This window comes from Cyanistes caeruleus, chromosome Z (assembly GCF_971803275.1).
Source record: "Cyanistes caeruleus chromosome Z, bCyaCae1.hap1.1, whole genome shotgun sequence".
Taxonomy (NCBI): domain Eukaryota; kingdom Metazoa; phylum Chordata; class Aves; order Passeriformes; family Paridae; genus Cyanistes; species Cyanistes caeruleus.
In genome coordinates, this window is record NC_141732.1 from 43904492 (window position 1) to 43930836 (window position 26345).

Consider the following 26345-nt stretch of genomic DNA (forward strand, 5'->3'; position numbering starts at 1 on the left):
CTCTCTCCTGCCAGCTTTCCTTGCAATTGCTGCTATGGGAAGCAGGAAAATGCTGCATACTCAAGCCTATTTGCAACACATCAGCTAGACTGGCCATCCCAAAAGTGGCCACATTACAAACTCTGGCAGTTTTGACAGATTTTGTAATGCCAGAGCAGATTTGGAAACGGATGCATTACTTCTGAAACTGGTCAGGACACAACAATGGGCTTTTGCTAAAATACTGGATCTCTACTTCCTTTCTTCAGGGCTCTGAACAATGCAGAGTTTCTCTTCATCCAAGATGCTGCGCATAATATTTTTATAAATTAATTCTGCTGCTTCTACTTCTTCTGTGTATTTTATATATAGCATTTTGCTGATGGGTCTTCTCTGCTTATTTTCTCACTTCCTCCTTTATAAAGAGTTTCACCTATTACACTTAACTGAGTCTCTCCTGGCCACCTGTCTCATCTATCCTCACTTTTTCCAACAACAACATGGCATCCTGTGATGCTGTCAATTTTATGTTAGGATTAAACAGAATTACTACTTGTTAAATTCAAGTATTTTAGGATGACATTCATTTATTTTCAGTCTAGTTTCCTCTTTTATCAAAAATTCAGTCATGGCTGTTTCTTAGCAACAGATTTATCAGAACAGATTTGCATGAAAATCAAATACTCTCAAAAAGGAACTGCTAAAGCACAGCCTTATTCCTGACCACCATTAAAAGCAAATGGTAAAAAGCAGAAGAAAATGGTTTTGTAATTCCACAAAAAAATCTACTGAACACGTGTAGAATATTGGCACCAATTGAAGTAGATGACCTTATAAACTTTCCTAAGTAATGTATCTCTTGAACTGACCTGCAAAAATAATCTTCTCGCCTTTAGAGATCAACAAGGAAAAACAAAACCAAAAGCACAAACCATGCACAGCCACAATCTGCTATTGCACTGGACTAGATTAAAAACTGGCAGCTGCAATGGTCACACAAAAGAGGTCTCAAAGGACCAAGCTGCAAAAGACAGAAACGTGTGTGAAAAATGCCCACAATCAATACAACCACAGCAGTACTAGGTAACCAAGAACTGGACTTCAGTGCAGGAGCATAACTGATATTTCATTCTCTAGATTCACCAGAGATCTACACCATATCTATCTATCTATCTATCTATCTATCTATCTATCTATCTATCTATCTATCTATCTATCCATCACCACATTTATACCATAATTTCAGTAAACTCCAACTTAATTTTCACAGTCTTTAGAAAGAAATCATTTTCCCTCAAAGATTTTTCTACACCTTACTTCTCTTTGCTAGGTGAGGTTTTCCTGGTTTTTTTCTCCTTTTTAAATCCAATATAATGTGCTAAACTCCAGCTAGGTAGCTCATCACAAATTTAAAGAAAAGCAAATCCAGAGATAGGGTGGAAGAGTGAAACCAAGCACAAAGCAAGAAATCCTTTGAACAGATAAAGTGGAATAGCAATACCAAGAGCCTAATTCCCTTCCCCTTAATATCAATCAGGAGGAAGTTATTAAATTGACAATGGTTTAAAATTCCTATGAATGACAGTGGAATTAGGACTGCTGTCTATTTATTAAGAATGATGACAACCTTTTTGGCAAATGCAGTCTTCTCCCACTATTGCACTTAGTTATGTCACTAAAAGATAGCATCTGTAATATATGGCTGCAAATGAGTTATGTTAAGAATGGGTTAAAGTAATTCATCTGTATTTTTCCCATGAGACAATGCCAAAAAGGTAATTGCCCATATTTGTACTACTACATTATAGAGAATGTCAGTTTTATGTCTTCCTAATGTTTAACTGAAAATCTATAATATCCATTTCTCTTTCTTGCTGAAAAATTAATGTAGGACCAAAACCTGAAATTCCAATGCTGGTCATGCTCAGACAAAACTCCCACTGAAGTCAGTGGGAGTTTTGCCAGGGAAAGGATTAAAGACAGTGTGATTTGCTGCATGCTACCCAACATGTAAAAGCTACAGAACTAGATTTTCATTATGATGTTTCTAGGACTATTAAAAACTAGCAAGATATTGGTCTTTCACCTTTCAGTCATGCAGTCATATGTGCTTGCAGGGAAGGGAAAAATGCGAGGCAGAAAAGCCGTCTTGCTGGAGGGTGCTAAATGGTGGGCTGGTTTTTGTTTGCCTGTAGTTTCCAGAGGCATTAGAATTTGGTTTGTTAAAAGAGGTACAACTTTTCTTAGTTTAACAACCAATTTCTCCATGTTTTCATGATGTGGCAGCAGTACCCAAGGAACAAAGGTATGACAACCTGAAGCAGCTAAGTTATCTAACCAATCTGTAAAAATGAAGGAAAAACTAAGTCCTGAGCTACTCACTCATTTAAATATTTATCAAAAATAAACATGTCACTATAGATTAATTTTTTTAATGAAATCTCATTTTTAAGAGTATGATTACAAGTTTCTGACCCTTTGTCTCACTAGCAATGTCATCTGGCATCAATTTAGTTTCAGACTGTCAAGGAATCCTTGCTGAAAAATTACCTAATATTCACACTTAAGGATATTTTACAAAATTCTTAATGAAAAAAAGTATGTCTAGAGAAAACCATCCCTTGCAGAATAAAGATTAATAATGATTCATTTACCATCACAGAGACACATGAGTCCTGAATTTAAAATAAGATAGCCCTGTCAAATTAAACTCACTGATCTAGGTTCTAAAGCAAGTTTCCAAGTATGTAACACACATAAATTAATTCAATACTAGTAGCAAAAAAATTAGTTACTTTATCTACCATGTTAGTAACACACAACTAAAACTGCAATATATAGCACTATTTTACACCTACATAATCTCCTAAAAGATCATTTTGTAGAAAAAAAAATGAAACTACAGGCAAATACGTGAAATCTGGGTATTATAGATTCAACACCACAAACACCTTACAGTTTTGGAATTAAAATTGCATTGCTTCAATTGGCTGGCATTTCCTTTTTATATTAAATGTTTGGCAGGACCTAAAATGGATGTTTACTCCTTCTAATGTTAACAGACGATGAATTTCAAGCTTTAAAATTTATCATTCCCAAATAGCTGGAAGTAGTAGTACTTAAAAATGACTGTTTAAGTTAGTCTTTTAGCTGATGTGAATTGGTTAAAGGATCTGACTCATACTTTTCTCTGTCCCTACTGATTTTGTGTACCTTGTGGTTTAGCATCCCATGCAGATACATCACTGCTAGACAGACAGATCTGTCAATACTTTATAGCTACATGGTATAAACAGAAATTATATACAAGGAAAGACATGGGAGAATCGGTCTGCATAAGCTCTGTACTTGCAATTGTGATGTGTAAGCAGCAATGACGAAACTTTTCATGGATGCTAAAGAAAGCAGTTACACATTACTAAGGGACAATTTAATGTGGTACTCTAGCAGGCCTCCCTAGAATCCTGAAACAGATAACATAACTTGAGTAAGAGCAAGATGTGACTTCAGGTAGGACCACACATACATGCACGGCTTCTCCTACCCATAACTGCAGTGATGACAAAAATCTCAGATGAATAAACACCCCTGATTTGTTTTATAGTGGAGTACCATGCTGTGGTCTATCCAGGGTCAGAGCCAGGGCTCTAACGCAACCAGGCAAGCATCGGCACAGACCCTTTACATCCCTACATAACATGTAGGTGGAAAACCTCATGAATGTAAAGTTAAACTTCCATTTACACTCTGTATAAAAACAACTAAATCTCATAGGAGCATGATTAATGGCACCTGAAGCAAAACTTGCATGTTTCCACATGGGAAGAAAGTTTTTGAAATTTCCGCTCCCCTCTTAGAGATTTGTGGTTTGGTTGATCACAGGGTAACTCAGTCTCTCTGCCACCAGTCATCAACCTCTCTTCTTCCTCTGCCAAAGGTTGCTCTTTCCTGGCATGAGTAGCTGTCCCCTGGCAATCACTGATCGAACTGCTATCATGTGGGTCATCTATCTATCTATCTATCTATCTATCTATCTATCTATCTATCTATCTATCTATCTAATCTATCTATCTAATCTATCTATCTAATCTATCTATCTCTTGTGGTTACAGCTGCTCTCACCATGTTCAGACCAGAACCCAGGAGCAAAAAATAACCTTGCAGTTAGGAACAACTGATTTCAGAGGCCATACCACCACCTCTTACTGACAGGTAACAACTTCACCTGGGTACCAGGGTAGTTGAGTTCAACTCAACAGCAACAGGGTTATATATACATTTAGATTCCATCAAAGTGTGAAGCTGCAGCAAGCAATGGAAACTTGGCATCTTCATTAGGAAGAAAAAACATGATGATAAATCTTTGCCTTCCTCTTGAAACTGCATTTGGCTCTTCATACTTTTTTTTAGACATTGATGAAATCTGATAAAGTGTAATTCTTTACCTGGAAAGAGACTATGCCAACTTCCAAGGGAAAAACAATGCTGACACATGGGAAAAGGTAACTTGTTATACCACACAGAAAGTAGAAGGCTGGTCTTAGCATGTCCTGCTTCAAAAACTGTACCTCAAATGCCCAGAGAAAGGAAATGTTCAGGCAAATCACAGTCAACTTACCTGATTTTGATTCATACTCTCATAAGCAAACAAATACAGAGTTGATGATTTGGTTTGTATTTTAAAAACATTTAATGTATTTAAAACTTATGCACCTAGCACCTAGTAATAATACAGTTGTGTGCAGAAGCCTTCACCAGTCCTATCAGAGACTGAGGTATCTATCAATGGGCTACTTGGTTTGAAGACAAACTTCACCAAGCCAGGCAGACAGTTACATTGCAACATACAGGTAGTATCTCAGATTACCAGAAAATTACTTTTGGCTCCTAGAAAATCAAACTAAGAGAGAAACTAACTCCCTAGATTGTCTAAACCCCTGAGATTAATGAGCCGGGTTTATCAGGAGGAAGCCAACATTGATTTTGCTGGCTTCTTTCTCATATTTACAGCAGAGTTTTGAATCTGAATGAAAATGGGAGTATTATATAAATGTATTCTTCTAAAAAGCATAGACTTATCAAGATTTTACATTTTGTTCTAATTCTGATAGCTAATCTTTACAGGTACAAAGGATCTTCAAATTTTTCCTAGGATTTTTAAGACATCTAACATGAAACAACTTTTTATGATTATGCAATGATTACATAAAGTGTACCAGGAATCTCTGATACAGCTAGCCCTATTGACCTTCTCTCTGAGACATCTGGGGATTAAAAGTGTGAGCTAATTTATAAGCTCTGACCTCAGCATCATGCTAGCTCTCATAAGGAAACATTAAAATCGATTGCATGGCATGAATCTTTAGAAAAAGAAAGGGAGATTTTGGTTTAGGCAGCGGGGTCTGTGCTGGTATGTCTCCTGGACTAAAGACATCATAACTACTCAGCACAGGTTGAGTGAAAAAAAGAAAGAAACCCTACCCAGCCCTCAGACAAAGGTTTATATAAAACTAACTGGTTTTTTGGATCTTGTTCCCTGAGGCAAGGATGATGCATACATTCCTGAGGAATCATATACTTCAGTGCTACAGACACTGAAATTTTGCTAAAAACCTTCAAGGGGAAAACATGGTGGAACACACTAGTCATCAAGAAACTTCACAGCCAATTGCCCATCTGGAGTTTCATCACCTTCTGCTCTCTGACTTCTAGTATCCAACATGAGCTGCAAAGAATCATTAAGGAACTGCAATTGCTGTTTGTGGTGGTGCATCCCTCCCTCCCCTTTGCCATACTATCATTGTGTGGTTCCCAACACACACCTGCATATTTCTGTTCTTCACATCAGCTATCTTGGGAAGGTGCTGTGGCTAGAACAGCCAGTTAAAACAGTTTCCTCCTTCAGAACATGTAAATAGCACAGCACTTCTAGGTGGAAAGTCTTAGAAGAAAGTGCAGGTATAAAAGGCACTGTCATGTTCATATTCTAATTTGTCATTAGACACTATTTGGGATTTTACTGATTACAGTCACATTGTATTAAGGAAATAGATCTGAAGTTTGCTACAATAACAACTGAAGACACAATAATGGCATCAGAAAATGGCATAATTTGAATAAAGTATGAATTTGAAGACTACAATAGAAAAACATAAATAAAACAAGTAATCTTTGAATTAAATTTTTAAATTACCAGAGCTTCAAATGATTTTTCATTTGTCCATCAAATACACCTCTCTATTCTCTATACTCACACTTATTTTGGAAAACTGCAGTGTATATTTGCTTTTAATAGTTAAAAAACATAAAGCCAGAAGTTCTTTCCATATAACTGAAATACAATATATATATTATTAAACAGTATTTTGTGACTTTTTGCAACCTTCTCATGAAACTGTAATACACAAATAATTGCTTCTTATGTGTTCTGCATTTTTGCTTTAGAGCCTGATTAGTAACATAATAAAGGAAGAAACATCAATTACTCAAGCTGAAAAGTGATCTTTGAATTAGTTTTGGTTTTAAAATAGTAACAGAATTATAAACTAACCTTTGAAATTAACTTTTTATTCTTGAAGTATTTTAACGATCAAAGTAGATGGAAATTACAATATCTCAGGATACAAATCCAATACACGCTTTATCTTTTTTTCTCATTTAAAATAATAAAATCAAGACTTCTGCAACAATACTTTTAAGTTGCTATTCAAGTTCATTAAAAATAAACCCTTGCTTGTAGTTTCACACTAATTTGAATTATCAGGAATATTAGGACTTTTTTATTTCTTACAGTGTTGACTTCCTAATTTCCGATGTAGTGTAAATGGCTATTTTCACTGTTGCCTTTATTCAGCTTCATTTTTGATTTTTCTCTCTAGATAACAACTTTTTGGTCTACTGAGTCTGAAAACCTTCTATTACAGTATTTTGATAGCAAGCTTGTTACTACACAAAAAAATATCAAATACATCACAATCTCAGCATGTTCTTCTACTTGGCATTTTAGAGAATCTAACATTTTATACTGTTTGAATACCTTCTGCAATATAGTTATATCTACCAGCTTAATCAATGTCAGAATTTACCTCTAACAGTTGTCTTACTGAAAGCTCTTCCTAGAAAAAGAATGTACCTTTATATGGTCTGTTTGTTATGGGCTGTTTGTTACAGGCTGCTGTAGTCCAAATACAACAATCATATTAATGGGAAAATATGACATGCCCTAGTGAGAAGCAAAAAAAGATAAAAAACTTGGACATAACCTGTGATACAATCATTTCAACATTCTTTTGTATTCTGTTTCATTAAATCTGGAAAGAAATCCAGATAGTTCAGGCCAACAAACAGAAGTCCCAAAGCAAAACATACCCTTTAAATCACTGATGTTTCCTCAAAATAGTTGGGAAAATCACCACATTGTACTTGAGTGTTTAACCAAACAACTCTTTTTTGTGTTAAGTTCTGAGTAGATGAAGTATGGCTTAACATGTAAAACTCTGTGTCTTACAAGCAACAGCTTGTAACAGAACATGTTATTTGACCTGAATGCACACACATTTGATTGAATGTACATGTTAAAGATACGCACATTTAAATGAAATTAAATTAAACAGAAATAAAACAACTGCAAACAGTTGGGGTGGGTGCTTTCTAAATAGAATAACTATTAATAATGCTATAAAATATAATTAAGGGGTTGAATCTCACTTTTTTCTCAGAACACGAAGACAACAATAGCATTTTTATAACAACAGGTAACAGGTGAGGAACTCAAAGATTGACATTTTTCAATGCACTGCGCTATTATTAATGAAATACAAGATGTGATCAATTTACAGGTAGTGAAAGACACAATGATATGACATTATAGAACTTTATTGGCCTGTTAAAATAAGTTCATCTAATACATTATTTACAGATTGTCCCAGCTGTTATGGTAGCATTTGGGAAAAAAAAACAATGTTTGTCTGTTACTTATAAGAAACATTAAACAGTTTCAATAAGCAGAATTAGAGGGAAGAGGGGGAGAAAAGAGTCACAGCTTGCTGATGGATCACAGCAAGTAATTTTTAAACCCACAGAATCACAGAATGGGTCAGGTTGAAAGGGACCACAGTGGGTCCTCTGGTCCAACCTCCCTGCTCAAGCCAGGTCATCCCAGAGCACATGGCACAGGACTGTATCCAGATGGCTCTTGAATATCTCCAACAAAGGAGACTCTACACCCCCTCTGGGAAATCTGTGCCAGTGCTTGGTCACCTGCACAGCAAAGAAGTTCTTCCCCATGTTCAGGTGGAACTTCCTGTACATCATTTGTGCCTGTTGCCTCTGTCCTGTTACTTGGCTTCCATGATTTGAATGAATATAGTAGAAAGCAATTTTGTGGTAGAATTTAAAATATTACTTTTTTTCATATGTGAAAAATATATTTTAGGGAAGAATGTTAAAGTTCTATGCTTTGATATCAACTGAATGACTCTTCCTGTTTTTAAACTGAGTCTGAAATATAAAAAAGACTCTGGAACAGAGAGCTCTGAATGGCAGTGAAAGATATTTAAAGTGTATTTGTTGAAGACTCTGGTCTTGGGTTTGTGCTGTAGTGTGGCAACCCAATTAAATTCATGCACTAGTTAAGTCAATAATACCAATGAAATAGCTGTGTTAAAAAAAACTTTCAGGAAAAAAAGTAGGGATTTCCTTTCTGTTTGGTGGACATGCCTTACAAGGGAGCCCTCTGCTTACATTAAAGAAAAAACAAAACCATTGCCAGAAGGCCATGACTTTACCCTTTACTTGCTTGAATATCAGATAGTTCCCTGAAATTTTATATGGTTATTCTTGTCATTCCAGCTGAGGAACAAAGTAACAGTGAAAATATGTACGCAAGGAGACAGGTTTCCTCCTATATTAAGACATAATCTGCTTGGTAACCCCACTGTGACTTTCTGCCTCTAGAGACTGCGGGGGAATGGTCCTCTTCAAGACGAAAGCAGTTTGGCTCTATGCTGCCTACAACTATGCTCCAGGCCAGGACATGTGCTAATCCTACACACTCCTTGCAGCTGCAAAAATACAGCTAGTCATATCAATACAGCTAGTCAGAAGGTTGCTATTAAAATTAGAAGGATATAGCATGCCCATAGCAAAACAATACACACTCCAGTGTGGGCTCTTCCAATGTATTGCTTTTTTTTTTTTGGATGAAAGTAAGTCAACCAGTTAATCTCGAGGCTGATTAAAACATGTTCTGCAAGTTCAGTCCCATACATGCTTGTGGAACTGAACAGCTATATTTATTTCCAATCAATGCATCATTTCCTATCTTTAGAACTGATTTAATTTGTATGAAGGAAAGAAAAAATGGAGCAAATGGAAGCCAGCTTCAAACGTTCGGGGATGCAGATTCCTGTGGAAGTGGGACAATGAGATGGGCTGTGACATGTGAAATACACAGCACTGGAATTCTCTGTGCACCTCATAATACTGCATTCATACTCAGTACTTCCAACCACCTACAAACTCTTGCTCTGGAGATCAGATGACAAAAATCTTGCACCACATGGACCTACGTTATAACCTGGAATACTTTACACTATCACATAACAGTGGCAAAGTCCTTCAAAAAGATATTCCAAGACCCTGCACATCTGTGCCCTGAGAGCTTACCACAACTCACAAAGTAGCACATTGAGCTCTCTGAAGAACAGAACACAGAACCACCAAAAATTGGAGGGAAAAGAAGAAGCCACAGAGAATGACGGAGAAGAAGAAAATACTAAAAACCTTTACATAAGATTTTGGGGTCTTGTTTTAAAATAAACTTGAACAAAATACTTAGCTGGTCAGCCCACTAATAACTTTTGAATTATTTCAAGTAATAAAATATTATTAATAGTAATTATTATAATAATAATTATTAACTGGAAAAATATGGCTGAATTAAAAAGAGCTCAGAAAGGATGATTTTTTTTTTATCTGTTGGATAATAGCTTCCAACTTTACAAACAATTTGCAAGTTTTTAAGCATTAAAATAGACACAAATGAAATAGTGGTCTTCATGGTGATGATTAATTGTCCACTTAACATGGACAGCTGGGTAAAGGGATTGACAAGCTTTGCATGAAGACAGCTCTTTAAGTGTAAAAAACTGTAAGGATACACCTCTGGTGGAAGTGTACTGGTCATTTTCATATGGCAAAATTCCATATCTTTTACAGTTTTTGAAAAACCAGGCTTAGAATTGGGCTTTCTTAGAAAAAAAAAAAATATTTTTAGTGCTTCTGCCCACAGTCAAAAAAGAAAAAGCAATCCCCACAAGAATTATTTGAAGTAAAATTGTTTTCAACTAGCTGTCCACAGGTTTTCTTGGCACTGTCTGCTGTTCCAAGGATCTTGATCTTGCTCCCACTGAAATGCATGTTTTTCTTCACTGTTGCCTGGGAGAGATCCAGCTGGTAGACAAAGGCAGTGGAAAGGATGAAGACTGCCTTTCACAGGTTAGGATACTCAAGGCACATATTCCCATGAAAATATCTCATAGCAGCCTCAGTCTGCCTTGGCAGTGAGCTTCCAGGACTCCCATTAAAAAAGAAATGGTCCCTACACAGCTTTCTTCAGGAAGAGACATTTTGCAACTGCTCCCATCTCGCTTTTCATGACTGGCAGCTGCAGCAAGCATACCTCTGACCTCTACCTGGGAACTACGCACTTCTTTGCAACTCTGACCTGGCCACTGGTCAAACATCTACCACATTCAACAGAAACAGGTTTATTTAACTGGATGACATGACTTGCCTCACACCAAAACACCCCCAGTGGCCACTCTCCAGGCCCCCAACTAATCTGCCCATCAAACTCCTCAACAGCTTATCTCAACGTGTCTCTGAGCATATTAAATGTCTATCTAAAATAAATTCTAGTATAAATAAACTCCTTGTAGCAAAACCTTAGAAATATGCTTTTATTTTAGTTTAATGTCTGGCACAGTGAAAAAAAAATAGCAACTCTGCCTTTAGACTTTTCATAGCCTTTTTATTGCTCAGTAAAACAATATAAAAGCCTTTTAATGTCAAATCCTGGATGTGCATCAACTTTTACCATGTTAACGGTTCCTGTATGATTTTTAGTTTCAGTCTCACTTTATTTTAAGGAGGTCAAGAATTTGTAATTAAGTGAGCACTTTGTAAACCAACACCATTTGGGCAGATTGGAATCTCTACAGTTACAAGCAATGTCACTTACAATCAAGCTGAAAGACAGAAGCTAGTGGGTATCATAATTTCCATGTTAAAAGTTTAGCTCCCTTAGCTTTAAGAGGCTCTGTCCACATACTGAAAAGAAACCATTTTAGAACATGTAGTCTTTTTCCATCAAGCATTAAACATCTGTGCTAAGACATTATTAGTAACAAATCACGTGCTGTAATCCATAATGTTCTGTGAATATCTGCATCAAGTAATAATGTACTGAGTGTCTAACATAATGTAGTACAAAATATGTAAGAAGGATATTCTACAATACAGATATAAAAATATATATATATATTTCAGTGGTGCATAGATCAGTTGTTGTTTATTAAAGTTACCTCCATGATTACATAAAATCCAAAATACTGTGTCAGTACATTCTGAAACATTTGAAGGTCAAACCTACCCCTATCTGATAAAGATGAACTGCAAAGTGCTACAAAATAAATTACAAAAAAATTATGTAAAATCCCCAATCAATAACTGTGCATATTTATGCATATAAATATTATGAATCAGAAAGAACTACCTTTTAAAATTAATTATTTCAAAGGTCAACTGCCAAATTCCAGCTTTGCAGATTTGCTTTTTCCCTGCCAAAATAAAAGGGTTCATATTCTCACCTCATTAATTTGGCAATAAATTGTGAACACATAACTGAAATATGCTGACTTTGTCCCAGCAAAACTTCAAATTAGAATTTGGGCCACTGGGTCAAGCACTGCTCATGATCCAATATGTGTGTGATGTAAGTCCACTGACTTTAGTTCAAATATTGTTGCTAGATGATTGTCTACTGATTTAGAATCAGCTCTATAACATTAGGTGTTATTCCAACAGGAGGACAGATTCACGAATAAGCAAGAAGTCTGAGTAGAAAATAATTAAAAGGAAGTTAAAAGTGAATCAGTAAGCAGGAGAAAGGTAAGATCTCTGGAAAATAAGACCATGTCCACACAGACTCAGGGAGGAAAAAAGGCAGACATTCCTAATACTCTTTCTGAGGAACAGCAGAGCACTTGATGACATCTAACTTCAAACAGGAACTATGATGGATATCCTTAATTGCTGCCATCCCTCCCCAAATCACCACAGTATGTGCAGGGCGACAAAGACAACACGATTCCTAGGTCATCAGTAGTCTTCCAGCTCTGTCCTCTTCTTTAATGTGGGGAACAGAATACATCTTTGGGACAGATTTTTAGCAACTGCATCTCCCGTTCCCTAACTAGTGGAAAGGGAAAGGAAGTATCTCCCTACATAGGCCCAGAAGAATGCAAATGTGGACACGTTTCTTGACTAATAAGGATATTTCTGAAACTTGAGCACAGCAGGAAAAAAGAACTTGGATGCAAGAAACCCAAGAGAATGCAAGAAAAAAGCTGAAGGATTAAAAGTTATAGAAGGCAAAAAGCAAGCAAATACACAGAAATAGAATGAAAGAGTCAAGACAGTGCTGTAGAAAGAGAGGGCTGGTGTATGGCCTTAAAACACTGCAATAAAAGAAAAGGCAATAAATGTTACAATGGAAGAGTGAAAATGACTGATATTAAAAACAGGTAACAATGAAAAGCAAGTACATTAGGGACAAAATAACACCATTTCTTCTTTTTTACTAAACATAATTGCAAGGAATTAAATACAAACCATATCTCAAAAATTTAACCAGAATACACAGAAACATAAGCATCTACCTCAGTCTTTCATTACTATTCCTTGTAGCTAACTCTCACTCAAAAATAACCCTGAAACCTCATACTTCTTACAATTCCCTAAACTGAGAAGATCAAAGTAGACCCTCAGGATTTGATACATAAATCAAATGAAAATTAATTTCTAGTACTATATGTAAATGCAGCCCTGCTCTTGAAATATGCTCATGCCTTCATTTAGCTTTACTTGTTAAAGTAGACTCTTCTCTGCAGTACGATGAAGCACATTTTGAAGCATATTTTACAGTTAAATATGGACAGTTAAACAAGTCTCTAAGTCTACATCTGAAGGACCAGCCAAATACTGTTGTTATTCTTGCTCTTGGCTCAGAATCAGCATTCTGGCCTACTACAGATTTGTATGCTTATTCAAACTTAGGGACTATCTTCAATAAGCACAGCCTAACTGAATGTCTAAGTGATGGCACTGGTTCAATACCCAAACACACCAAACGGTATTGCCACCTTTCTGTGTGTAGCTTAGACTCTCCATCTTCTTGGTAAAGTCAGTGGAACTACATACATAATGAGATTTGCAGGGCCAGCTCTGCAATTTACTGCTTCAGGAATTAAGACCATATCCTGCAAATATACCAGAACTTAAAATTTAAGGATGTGAGCATTCCCACTGAATTCAGTGAGCTTGCACACACACTCAAACTAAGCACTGTAGAAATTTTGCAGAGACGCTAATTCAATAAAATAAAAGCAGCTTTGCAGTTCACCTTTGAATAATATTATTTATAAAAACAATATCTTTCCAGTTAAGTTCGAACAGAAAAAAAAATTGTCAGAGGAAACAATATAATTTCATTTCAATGTCATTTTGGAAGACACAGTGAGGACAAGGCAATAGGAAAGAGTGTGGTAGCTTATTTCTGGACTTTCTTGAGATTTTTAGCTGCCTCAGGGCTTCGCTTTTCCCTGCTCTTGGAAAAACAGCTACTGATTTGAATGTACTTCTATAGTTCTCCAAACATAATCAATGTTTAAAAGAGAAATCCAAGGGAGGTGGTACTTCACTGGGCAAGAACACTGTCCACTCCCTACAGTGCAGCATACAGATTCCACAAGCTCAACAGCCCCTCTCTCATCTTTTCCTTATTTCATTTACCCATCCAGTGGGATCTTATGAAATAAAACAAAACCTAAAAGAAACAAAATAAAATGTGAGAAATCATGCTTTTAAAAAAAAAAAAAAAAAAGTAAAAGAAAAATCAATACAAAATACAAATGAATACTTGATAATCGAACACATACACATAAAAGGCACTTAAAGCATACATAAATGACATAAAAACTGTACATGAATTTATGAAAATGGCAACATTACCTCTATCTTGTGGCTAAAGATTTTATTTGTTAAATAAAAATGTATAATGTGCACTATCTGTTTGTCTTTAACATATCAACATACTCAGATTGAGCTGGAATGCAGCAATTCTAGAATTCCAGAATTCTCCAACCAGGGACTTTCCTATATATGGGTTAGAAAAACCTCAGCCAGGTGCTCTGCCTTGTGCCAAGGCTTATAGTGAACAGCCCAACATGCACAATCGAGTTCTCTTTGTTTAGTTTGGTACACCAGCTAAATGAAGGGTATCCTACTATGCCACAGACATACTCTAAGGGATTCTCTCCCTTTTGTTTCACACCTTAGTGCTGTGCACATCATCCTTTCCGGCTGCTCTGACCGGGCTGCTGCCCTTAATGGCATTAACTGACAATAACAGCAGAAAAAAGGGGAGCTGTGGGAAATATCAGTCAATTATCTTGAAATTAATTGTATTTAAATATCAAGAAGAACTTAAAAATCTTTTAAAAAACTTAAAAATATGATGTCACACTGAAATACATAAAAATCCCCAGGATGTGTTCTGCTCTGAGGTGAAGGAAAAACCTATCTCCCAAACTTTTCCTGACAGGATAAGAATAAGATTTATTTTTTTTTTTAAAAAGGCTATGTAGGATCCTGTACAGAATTCAGCTAGCTGACTTTATGGCACAAATACTTCCTAGAACAGCATTGCCTTACCCAGTCTGTTGTTATCTGTTGCAGTTGAGTTATTATGTACATCACTGTTGACAGCCACCATTACTTGTTCTAGTGACATTTGAAAAAAACACATGAGAGAGTTGTACTATTAGTCAGCAAATGTAAACTTCAGTAGCAGTTTTTGTCGACTATTTAATCTTGTTTTAATAAGTACTCAGTGTTTATGAAGACTGAAAGCTTATCCATACTCCACAGAAATATAAACAATTCAGAGCCAAATTTTGATTTGCTTTCAATGAATGGGACTTAAAGCTATCAGTTTCAAGAGAAGTAGAATTTCACTGTTAGTAGCAATGACTAATTCATTTACATTGCATTTTCTTGTTTGTTTCTACCGTGGAACTAGGTAATCACACATACAGAAGCTGAACTTGCTAGCTTTGTGCAATCCCACATTTCCAAAAGTGTGTGGCAAAATGCCTTTTCTTTGAAACAGTTATTAAGGTCTCATGTAAAGTGTCAAAAAACCCCAAAGGGATATGCTAATTCACAGACAAAAATAGAGTATCAGTTGAAGAGAGACTCATTTCAGAACAGTAAGCAATTATCTGAAGGATGTTTAGAAGTTACAGGTTAGCAAAGGAGAAATAACATCGGGAGTTTTGGTAGCCTACAATTAAGTCTGCTGCATGGTTGCTACTTTCCTCTTGAATTCTCTAAGTCATTCAGATCTCTCCTGGAATTTTGCTTTCTTAAATATAGGAGATTGCATATGTTCTTGGCAACTTAAGACAAAGGACACATACATGTATTTATTAAAAACACACTTTTATACCACACTTTTAACACCAGAGAAAATCATTGCAAGGGAAAGTTTGTTCTGACTTTCAGATTATTCCCTACCTGGTCTGCTGCAGTCACAGTGAAATCATATTTTTGTGTTTTAAGTCACCTCTGAATTTTAATTTGAGCAGTTGACAACTTATGAACTAATATTTAGTACACAGGCAAACAACAGGTACGAAATAGATCTGCTTACAACTCCTGCGAACTTTACATGGTAAGTCATGATGTGAGGGCAGGGGTAGGGGGAAGGTGGCACAACTGTTTTAAGGAAGGCAAGCTGATGTGCTCTTATAAATCACCAGAGGTGCTTAGGGACATGGTTTAGTGGTGGGTTTGGTAGTTTTAGTTTAATGACTGGACTTGATGATTTTAAAGGTATTTTTCAACTGAAGTGATTCTATTATTCTATATTCTTAGTTGCTTTTCTGCATATTTTAGTAACCCTGGTAGTCAACAGTGGTGTCTAAAACAACCAGTATGAGAGAAACCTCACACTTATGACTGAGCAGTCTACAGGAGTCAGGAAGTCCACAGGGGAGTCCTGCAAGTCCTACTGAAGGCAGAAAAATTAATCACAATAAAAACATATTTTAAAGAAAGAAATGCTTGAACAGAAAGGAGTCCAAAAAGAAGAACGAAAGGAAAAAGGTGAAAGAAAGAAAAAGGTGAAAAAAGGATAAGAGTCTACTAATTTTAATCACTAAAACAGGGAAAGAAAGCAGGTGCAGTACACAGAAATAAAAAGGATAAATACAAAATAAATACAAAATAGAAAATAATTGTGGGGAGTGGAGTGGAAGGGGACAATGAAGCAAGGAAACAGGACAAATATAAAGATGCAGAAACTGACCAGAAGTGCTTCAAAAAAAAAGAACTTTTTGCACACTGGATTTCTGACTATTCGAAGACATTGAACTAGCTAACAAAGGCAAAATATTATGGGCAGTAGATATTAGAAGATAATTTCTCATGTCCTAACTGCCAGCTTCCAATTTGGCTTCTCAGAGTTCAAATGGAGTCAGGCAGGTTGAGGCAAAGTTTGATTTTGGTTTGAGCTGCTTCTGAGGTGCTGACTCTGACTTTAATATTAGTTTTAAAAGTACACTGCTGTTATATAAGCTGCCACTCAAAGTTGCAGAGGAAAGTACACTAAAGAATAAAAAATAAAAAAAAGTCAAAAAGAAAGTGGAAGACAGAAAAAAACTATTCATCTTCCCTGTACAAGGAATGACAGAACTTCATTCATCCTTTAAAAGAACATTATGTATCTGTCTCTCTGAAATGCAAATTTTTCCAAGACAGTAAAGAAAATAATAAGTAGTTTAAAATGTAACCAGGTGATAACTTTATTTCCAATAGCAGCTCTTCATTCAAAATGCTTTGAAATCAGCACTGTATTAATTATCAGTCTTCAAATAAACATCATAAAGAATCTGGAGTACACTATTTTTGGCACATCACATTTAAGCCTAACTGCTTAATAGGAAGAATAGTTTGAATTATGTTATTAATAATGATATGGTTGAGCCACCAGTGAGGACTTTTTTTTAATCCTACTTTCTGGAAGTACCACAGCTGACTATCTCAAGAGTTTTGCAGATCTGTATCTCAGATACTGGATGATCTGTACTGTTCTGAGGGTTTACTTTGACTGTGAGCTGGATAAAATGCCACCAACTAACTGTTCCTAGCTTTTCAACTCATTAGAGTGGAAAGCATGAAATGAAAAGTATAATAGCAAATCCCCTACCTTTACACATATTGTACTGATTTTGAAAGAAGAGCCTTTAAACATGATCCTTTTTAAATGTAAATAAGCCAATTTTTTTCCATGTTCAATCAGCACAACAGAAAACTGAGCAGTCAACATCATGGCAACATACGCATCATAACATCTAATTACCATATTTGGGAAAATCACTGTTCTTGGGATAGCCACATATCCATGGACTCAATTTCTACCTGTCCTAACAATCTCAATCACACTTCTTCTCACTGGTTATGGTCTCTACAAGCCATCGTCTAAGTCATTCAGGAAGGAAAATGTTACACCTTCTGAACTTTTTTCACAGCAAGTTGCTAAATTTCAATTGCCTAAAATACTTCTTGCTCCAACAGGATTTGAAATACTGTATTTCAATGAGTTGTAATAAACTGGAGAACTGAAGTCAGACTTTCTTGGTCATTACCAACCTGATCTACACTCTGTCAGAAAAAATAAAAGCGTCCCATAATGATGACTTAACTGAACACAAAACTAATGTTTTATATACTCACATCTCACTTGCCAATTATGTGTTAACATGTGAGTTGCACAAATTTGGAGACCATGTATCTAAACCAAATAATTTGAGGGAAAGTACAAGCAAAAGAAGTACTGAAAAATTGAAACTTTTGATGATGTTAAGTCTCATTCCATCTTCTCTCTTCATCGAGAGCATAAAGTTTACTCTAATATTGCATAAGGTTTGCATAAGGTTTATTCAGAATATTGTTTGTGGCTTTGTTCCAAACAAAGCATTTTGAATCAAAAATCAATGTACATTTTACTTTTTCCAGTGTGGAGTAAATTGAGCATACATGGCATATATTTCTATTCTTTTTAATTGAACTGTGATTTATATGGAGAAAGTTCAAACAGATGACTGGAAGGGAGGAAGGCAAAGGTAAGATGCACTTGCATTACCTAAAACAGCAGTCTTATCAAATTTGACAGTTTCTTTTTTCAAGAGGAAAATGAAACAGTTTATTCCTAGTTTTATTTGCCTCTTAGAACTCAGCTATTGCTTCGAAGAGCTGTGCTAGCTAATGCTATGTCAAAATCAGGACAAAATGTCACCTAATTTTTATTGGAAACCAAGTAGAGGCTCCTGGATAGCTTCTGCAGAATTTTCATTGCACAAGGAAGAATAATATCTTGTCTCATAGAGCAATGCCTACACAGCAGCAGAAGACACAGTTCTCTGAAGAAATACATAAATTTTCTCAGGATTTTGTAGATTTTACATGCACCAGGCTCAATACTGCCATTTGTTTCAGAGAACAAAATCATAAACATTCACTACAATTTTTTTGTTTAATCTAAAAATTGTGTTTACCTCATGAAGTACTAAGACCATATTTTTAATTCTTATAATTAAAAGCTGTAATGACAAGCATAAATACTACTTTTCAACCTAAGGATAAAAGCATGTATAGAAGACAAACAAACGAACTTACTAGAGGCCAGGAATTCATAGAAAATCCTGTATCTGAATTCAAGGTTAGTCTGTATTTTCTGATCCAACTTTGCTGTAACCAAATTTACTTAATAAATGGGAAAACTATGACCAGAAGATATTAAATAAACTGACCCATGAAGTTATACAACAAGGTAAAGAGTTTTGACCCTCTTACATGCTCCAATTACTTACAACAGTAAGGCAGCACACAATCATATTAAAATTAAGACTATTAACAGTAACCCGAAACTAAAAAGTTTCTTCAAAATATCCAGTATCTTATAAAGATGTCTTTACCACTACCACTGTCACTCCCTCTAATGTCTAAATTTATGCTCCATGGATAAGGATACATAGTTTGTAATTTTATGGATGCTTCCCCTTGTATTAGATTTCTGAGTAAACACAATAAAATTGGAGTCATCAATGTCAGTATTGTAGCTGGTGTTCAAACTATTTGTTTGCTTGTTTCATTAATCTACAAGTTCATGAAATGAGAATGGAGGTCAAACAGAATTATACATACTTAAGTATAGAACCTCATAAAGATGTTCTCACTGTAAAAGATATTAGAACTAAGAGATGGTAAAACTGGACCTTTTTACTCAACATTTTAGAAACCAAAAATATTTTGGGTTGACAGTTCTCTACCCTGCTAACAAGGATCATTTAATGTCTTAATCCGGTTTTCTTTAGTTTGATCTGGACTTTTGATTTTATCTCCCAGCATGATGCACTGGAAGACATGCTCATTTTCCAAGCAGGCAGCAGAAAACAAAACATTTGTGCTCTGTACTCTTGAAGGAGAAAATACTGTATCTTTCTTAATGAGGGTCATTACCCTCATGATTTCCAGCGCAATATCCAACAGAAGTGTCCTTTTACAGTACGGCTGATCATGTTGTAGTTGTTTTGCTTCCTATTGATTAGTAAGGGTCAAGGACATTAAGGGCTGGAGCTCAAACCACCATTGCTCAGAGACAGCCATTACATATATTTTGCAGAGCTTCTAATTCAGGGACAGTTAAAGTGAAAAAGAGAAAGTGTGAATAAGCAACTTTTTAGAAACTCAAACAGAACCTGGCATTAACAGCAGCTCCCCACAGAACCACAGAAAATGTGCATTAGTAGAAACTCAGTTCATAGGAAAGAGTGTAGCAATTACTATTTGCATAGACATTGTAAAACATGGATATCTGTGGGCTATTTTACACTTCATTTGCATGAAACACTGTATGCCTGAGAGATCAATCAATAAATCAAGGGATTTATTTCTTTCTCAAAGGTTCCTGTAAGTACTTGAAAAGTCAAAGCTGCTAGGAAAGAAGGCCCTTTACCTTACGACACCCCAAGAATTTGTGTTTAATGCACTCATTGTTATGCATGTAAAATACAGAAATGCTACTACACAGACACAATTTTGACATTCAAGCATCAGTTTACAGCCACAAGAAAGAAGATCAGAGCATTTAAAAGGACACGGCATAATTATGTCGTGCCCCTTTGAGAAAGAGAATCACTGTCAATTTTGAAACCATTTTGTCTCTAACCAAATATTGAAGACAACTCGACCATACAGTTAGTTCAATTCCAAACATTCCATATTTTCAACACATGACCTTTTAGTAAGACCTGGCAAGAGAGTTTTTATATAAAAATTAGGGAAATAACATTGCCTGTTAGTGCACAATAAGAGTTATGGAACTGTATCACATATGTTCATTTATAATGGGATTATTTTGCTTACTGTTCCCTTACAACAATATTAACACCTTTAATTAATTACCATCCTCATAGCTGTTATTGAGCATTTCTCCAGCTTCCTTGCTATGACATCTTACCTTGTGTCTGTGAAATCTGAACATTTCTTAAAAGACGCATCTCATAATCACTCAGTGCCGCTAGTAAAACAACGGGGGGCTTTCTTCATTAATTTCAACTGCCTTCCTTCACAGTCACTACTAGTCAAGTACTTCTACATGGCAATCTACAATCTTCCTTAAAAATACTCATCTGTGCATGATCAACGATCAAGATAATGGACTGACAGCAAGCAACCAAGAGCTAAATTCCAGCTAGTCCCATTAATGTTATGCTCCATGAAGACAAACTACATAATTCCTGTTCATCTCTTTTTCCTCCATCTTCTGCAGACTTCTAGGTCCAGGACCAGAGATTACTGCCCCATTTTGATAATCCTGGCTCAAGTATTTCACCCCACAAATTCTCTCTTGACAGAAAACTTAAGATGTAGGTCCCATAGGTGATCAGGCCCACATAGCATTGTTTATGAGATGTTGGTTCTGACTGACAAACCTGGTCTATGTCTATGACAAATCAACACACTCAGTGGATGAGGGGAGGAATATGGATGTTGTTGGCCTGTACTTCAGTCAAGCCTTTTTCCCACAGCACTTTACTGGAGAAGCTGGCTGCTCATGGCTTGGATGACTGCACTATTCTCAGGGTTAAAAACTGTCTGGATAGCCGGCCCAAAGAGTTTTGGTGAATGGAGTTACATCCATTTGGTGGCCAGTCACCAGTGGCTTTCAGCAGGAAAAAAGCCAAAATAGTGAAAAAGTTATCTCTTATCTTATCTAGTTATCTCTTATCATAAATCCAATGTCACAGGAAAGAGACAACCTTCAAGTTGCCATCCACTGAACCTTAACTAAAGTAATCCTCCTCTGCAGTAACACAGGGCCTTTGAGGGAGGTGAAGGATGTTTCCTCATGAACCTCGTGGCCTGGTTTTACATTCCTGAAAAGTCACCCTGAAGTTTTGCATACATTTGTAAGCAGTTCGAAGAATATGCATTCAGGTCCTGAACCTATTTCAAGGCTCCATGAAATTTTCTTTCTCCCTAGATATTACAGTATGTTGAAATCCTTCCCCAGTGCAGAAGATTGAGAATATTTGTAAGGAAAAAATACTGCACAAAACAGAGCTAAATGAAGCAATCTGAATCTTCAAAATCACAGCTAGCTGAAGCCATTTTGAAAACAATGTGCACTTACTCCAGTCTAGCTTTGATTTGCTTTACTGTTGTCTAACCCCCAACAACTGTGTTGTCAGTTTTACATGAACACAAGATGGATTTCTGTTCAAAGGAGCACTCTTCACAGGACACTCAAGAAAAGGAAAAGGGAAGTGGTCTTGGGAAAAAGGGAAGTTTCCGCCTTTTGTATTTATGAATGCTACCTCTCACAGCAACCTTTTGATGCAACAAATTACATACATTTATTGTGCTAATTCCACCTAAATTATGGCCAAAAATGTAATTATAAATTTAGTTAGTATCAAGTAAACAAGACATGAGTCTATCACAGATACTGTCTGTAATTGCCATAGCTGCCAGAGCAAGCTATTAGCAAATCAGTAAGATTTGCTCTTATTTGAAACTGTATTCCTGCAAGTGGAGTGCATGGGTTTTCATCCACACCTTGAACACAGGATGCTACGTTATATGTTATATGATTTTGAATTTCTGTGTGACTACTCTTTGTCTGCTACCACTGATGCACTAGGAAAAGAAATTTACAAGGCGTTTAAACAGGAATAGAAATATCATTTCCCTTTCTGTACAAGTGAAACAAACTCCTGTCCTGTAACCAGGTCATGTAGAACCACTCTCGAACATGTTATTGTCATATGTCAACTTTGTAGAGACAGAACCAGAAAAGATGTATTTCTATTGCTCACTGCAGCATTGCTGAGGTAAGCCTTCTGAATTTCCCTCTTTCTACACAAAGAATGGTCTTGTAAATGTATTAAGGTTAACAAAATGCTTGACATGCATTTGAAATAAACAATATTTCATGTGAAAGAAGAGGGATTGATGCTTTCCTTGGTGACAATTCCCCTAAGGGCACCATTTAAGAAAAGCAGAGTCCTCAGTCTTCACAGTCAAATTGACTTTTCAGTTAGTAAGTAGCCATACCAATACACCTGACTCTTCTTTGGTCAGAGAAACAATGGCTGCTTTTGGTCTCCAGAAACTAAACAGGTTCCAGCCTGCAACAACTGCAGGTCAGGAGTCCATGGAACTGGCAATGCTTTGGCCATGATGCTGCCAGTGTTGGCCAAGGTGATTCTCTCCACTTCTACCACAGCCACTGCACAAAGAATCAGCAACAATGGTAACACCTGCCTTTCTTTCATGAGATAGGTTCTCAACTCATCTCCACATCCACAGTCTCCTCCCTGAAAATAAACTCAAGACTTATATGGAGCAAGGCTACTGCAAACTTGAATGACCCCTCCACACCTTAATAATCATGTGAATTCAGACACACAAGATGTGGAACAGACACACAAGAAGATCCAAACAGTAGTTAACAAGCCAAAAACTCTCTGGTGTAAATAGTACGTGCAAGACTACTTGCTTCCAGGTCCATGTGCTAAGATAAAGACTTAAAAAGAGGTTCAGGGCACATATTTGCCAGTAAATAAAAATATGCAGGGCTGTATACTCTTTTTTTTTATCCACAGTTATTTAATCTGTGTTAAAGTAAGTTACTATTTTAGCCTAAGACAAACAGCACTCTCTTAAAAAATGTTCCAGTATGTTTCAAAGGCAAGCATGTGTCAACAATATTTTTCAAGTACATATGGGGCCATCCTACTTGAGGAATATGAGAGAAGCGAGTTTTAAACCTGTGGACACAATTTATGCCTTTCCCTACGGGCCAGAGAACACACCCTAGTCCCACTGGCTTTGATGGCATACTGGTAACCTCAAAGACTGCTGTGCATTGCCCCAGAACCCAATCAAATTATACAGTATATGCAAACCACATACTATGACTACTGTCCAGAGAGACCACTTAAGAGATAATACAGAACTAAGTTATTTCTGATTATGTTAATTGGAAGAGGTGAGTCAGTTTGTGAGATACATGCTATTACTGCAACTGAATTTTTATAATTTTCAGTATAATTGTAGCAGTATTTGTTAGTGTAGGGTCCAGAAGTCTGGCATTTGGCCAATGGTGATTATTTAGGCATGTTACTGTGAATTACTACTGATGGAACACAAAGAAATTTTTGACATTCTGTCTGACAAATGCATTAAAAGTACTTGAGAACTTTTCTGATTTTAATCTTGCCTGGACTGGAAATAAGATGTTGACTGAAAAAATGCTAAAAAACTTTTAAAAAAAACCCACCTGAACTACACACAAGCCTAAGTCGAAGCACAAGATTTGAGACATTTCCCTGAATACACAGCTAGGTTTGCTTATGCCAATGGATTCGTAACAGTTGCTTCACAATGTATTTGTAATGAGCAAAGCAAGACAGCAACTTATGTTTTCACATGGTTATTTAGACCATTCAAATTTTCCAAATATTTCAACAGAAAAAAATCCCTTTCAAGTTCTGTTCAAAGCCCTGACATTAATTTCCCAGATTCACATGGGAACACAATACGCATCATTAATTATTCACAATTTTGACTGCATGTATATTTTTTCGACCAAAAATGTATGTATTCATGTATACACAGATATATATAACAGGATACATACATCCTGAAAAAATAACTGAAATATATGTAGTATTTTATAGTGACATTTGTTCTAAGAATAAATAATTCATCAGGTATATTTAATAACGTTATTTACAGGTTAGTCTGAATAGCTTTATTATCTCACCTTCATTGTCGCAGTCTTGCAATGAAAGCCATATTTGATCTACCAGACCAACGCCTTTTACTTCACCATGAACTGGAATGGAATGCATTACCATTAATGCAATCAAGGTTAAGGGTATGGTTTGCAATTGCCAATGCTACTCTTTTTAAAATCTATATTTCTTCATCAATTTCCTTATTTTTCTTTGTACACTGCAGAAGAGAAAACATCCACTGTGATACTTTTAGATTGCTCTCATTTCACATTTTTCACACATAACCATCTATAACATGAGAAAGACTGCAGTTCTTGGTACTTTTTTGGACTGGATTCTACCAGACTTAACATGTGTTTTAGAGCTATGGAAACGCACATCACTTAAAAATATTTATTAAAAATTGCAATATCATGCTTTGTGATAAGCAGCAAGGAGATATTCTTCAATCATTGGCCTAATTCTTCTTGGTATATATTCTTGGCCTGCAAAGACAAACTTAGCGTACTTATAGTCTGCACAAAAGTCAGAGTCAAGGCTTGGTCGTACAGCATGCAGCAATTTTTTTACTTGGTGCTTATGAGTTTTATCCAGGACTTTTGCTTTTGTTGGGTATCACACAGAGGCAAACCCTCACTACTTAACACTAAAACAGCTTGTTCAGCACTGGCCCCACTCCTCACTCCCAGAACTGAAAGTAACCTATAACCAATCAATCCTTGCTGAAGGCAGGAGGTACCCATGCAGCTAAAGAATAGGTATCCACATCTCCTCTGTTCTACTCCAAGGTACCTCAGCAAGTGGCATCACATAAACATGTGCAGAAGATTGGCAAATTCAGTGCTGAGTATTCTTTGCAACATGAAAAAAGACTACCTTCACATGCAAAGGCAGCAGATCTGTAGCCAGCAGACCTGTCCCTACATCAAATTCATAGTTTATGAATTTGATGTAGGGACAAACATCTAAAAATAAAAAATATATAAAAGCAAATCCCAGCCAAATGGCAAGGCTCAATTTAAATAATCTATTTAAATTATACCACTTGAAAATTTGTGTTACTGCACATTTATATATATATGTACATACAAACTCCCTCCAACATATTTCATATGAGTCACTGAAGAGCTTTTTCCTTGGAAATTACATTAACATAAAAAAAAAAAAACCAGCAATACAAATAGATTTTCTATTACTAGCATTTTATGAACACCATAAAATCAGTAGAATAAAAAAATAATTGATTTAGGCCATATTAAATATTATGTCAGTAGAATGAGCAAAGTGAAGCTCCAGAAGCTTGCCCCTGGAATTATTACAATAACTATGAACTCTGTCATGACTTTAGACCTCTATCTTGTCCAGATTTTCCTAAAAAGCAGGAGAAGGAAGAGATGATGGCCTGGATGTTATCTATTATATTTCAGCCAACACAAAATTATACTAGACCAAACTTTTTAGCTCCTGCAAATGCACTCACCTCATCCTACTTGAGTTAACAGATCTTAAAGATCACTTTTAAGTCACAGAATTTAATTTTCTAAAAGCAGACACTGTAAAGTAGTATGATGTCTCTGTGAAAACTGAAGCATTTAAGGAAGGATACGCAGCCTTGCTTGCTTCTTGACAAAGCATCAAACCTCTATTTTGGTAGCTTATTCTGAAAGAAAACGCTTGGCTGAGAGAATACTCTAACAGGATTCTAAACAAAAGATA

At 36.1% G+C, this 26345-nt stretch overlaps 1 protein-coding gene across 3 annotated transcripts in view; it reads right to left on the minus strand.

Moving 5' to 3' along the window:
• The window catches only part of NTRK2 (neurotrophic receptor tyrosine kinase 2), a 194677-nt gene that overhangs the window by 92874 nt on the left and 75458 nt on the right, over nt 1-26345 (minus strand). The window contains exons 12-14 of one of the 3 annotated variants that reach the window (XM_086866657.1): nt 24656-24727; nt 14974-15042; nt 10991-14086 (exon numbers count right to left, since the gene is read on the minus strand). The exons of 1 other annotated variant lie outside the window; for it this stretch is intronic. In XM_086866657.1, the coding sequence (XP_086722783.1) occupies nt 14049-14086; nt 14974-15042; nt 24656-24727 (179 nt within the window). In that variant the 3' untranslated portion in view covers nt 10991-14048. Of the gene's footprint in view, nt 1-10990; nt 14087-14973; nt 15043-24655; nt 24728-26345 lie in introns of those variants that run through there. One more of the 3 variants, XM_086866658.1, reaches the window with a different exon arrangement.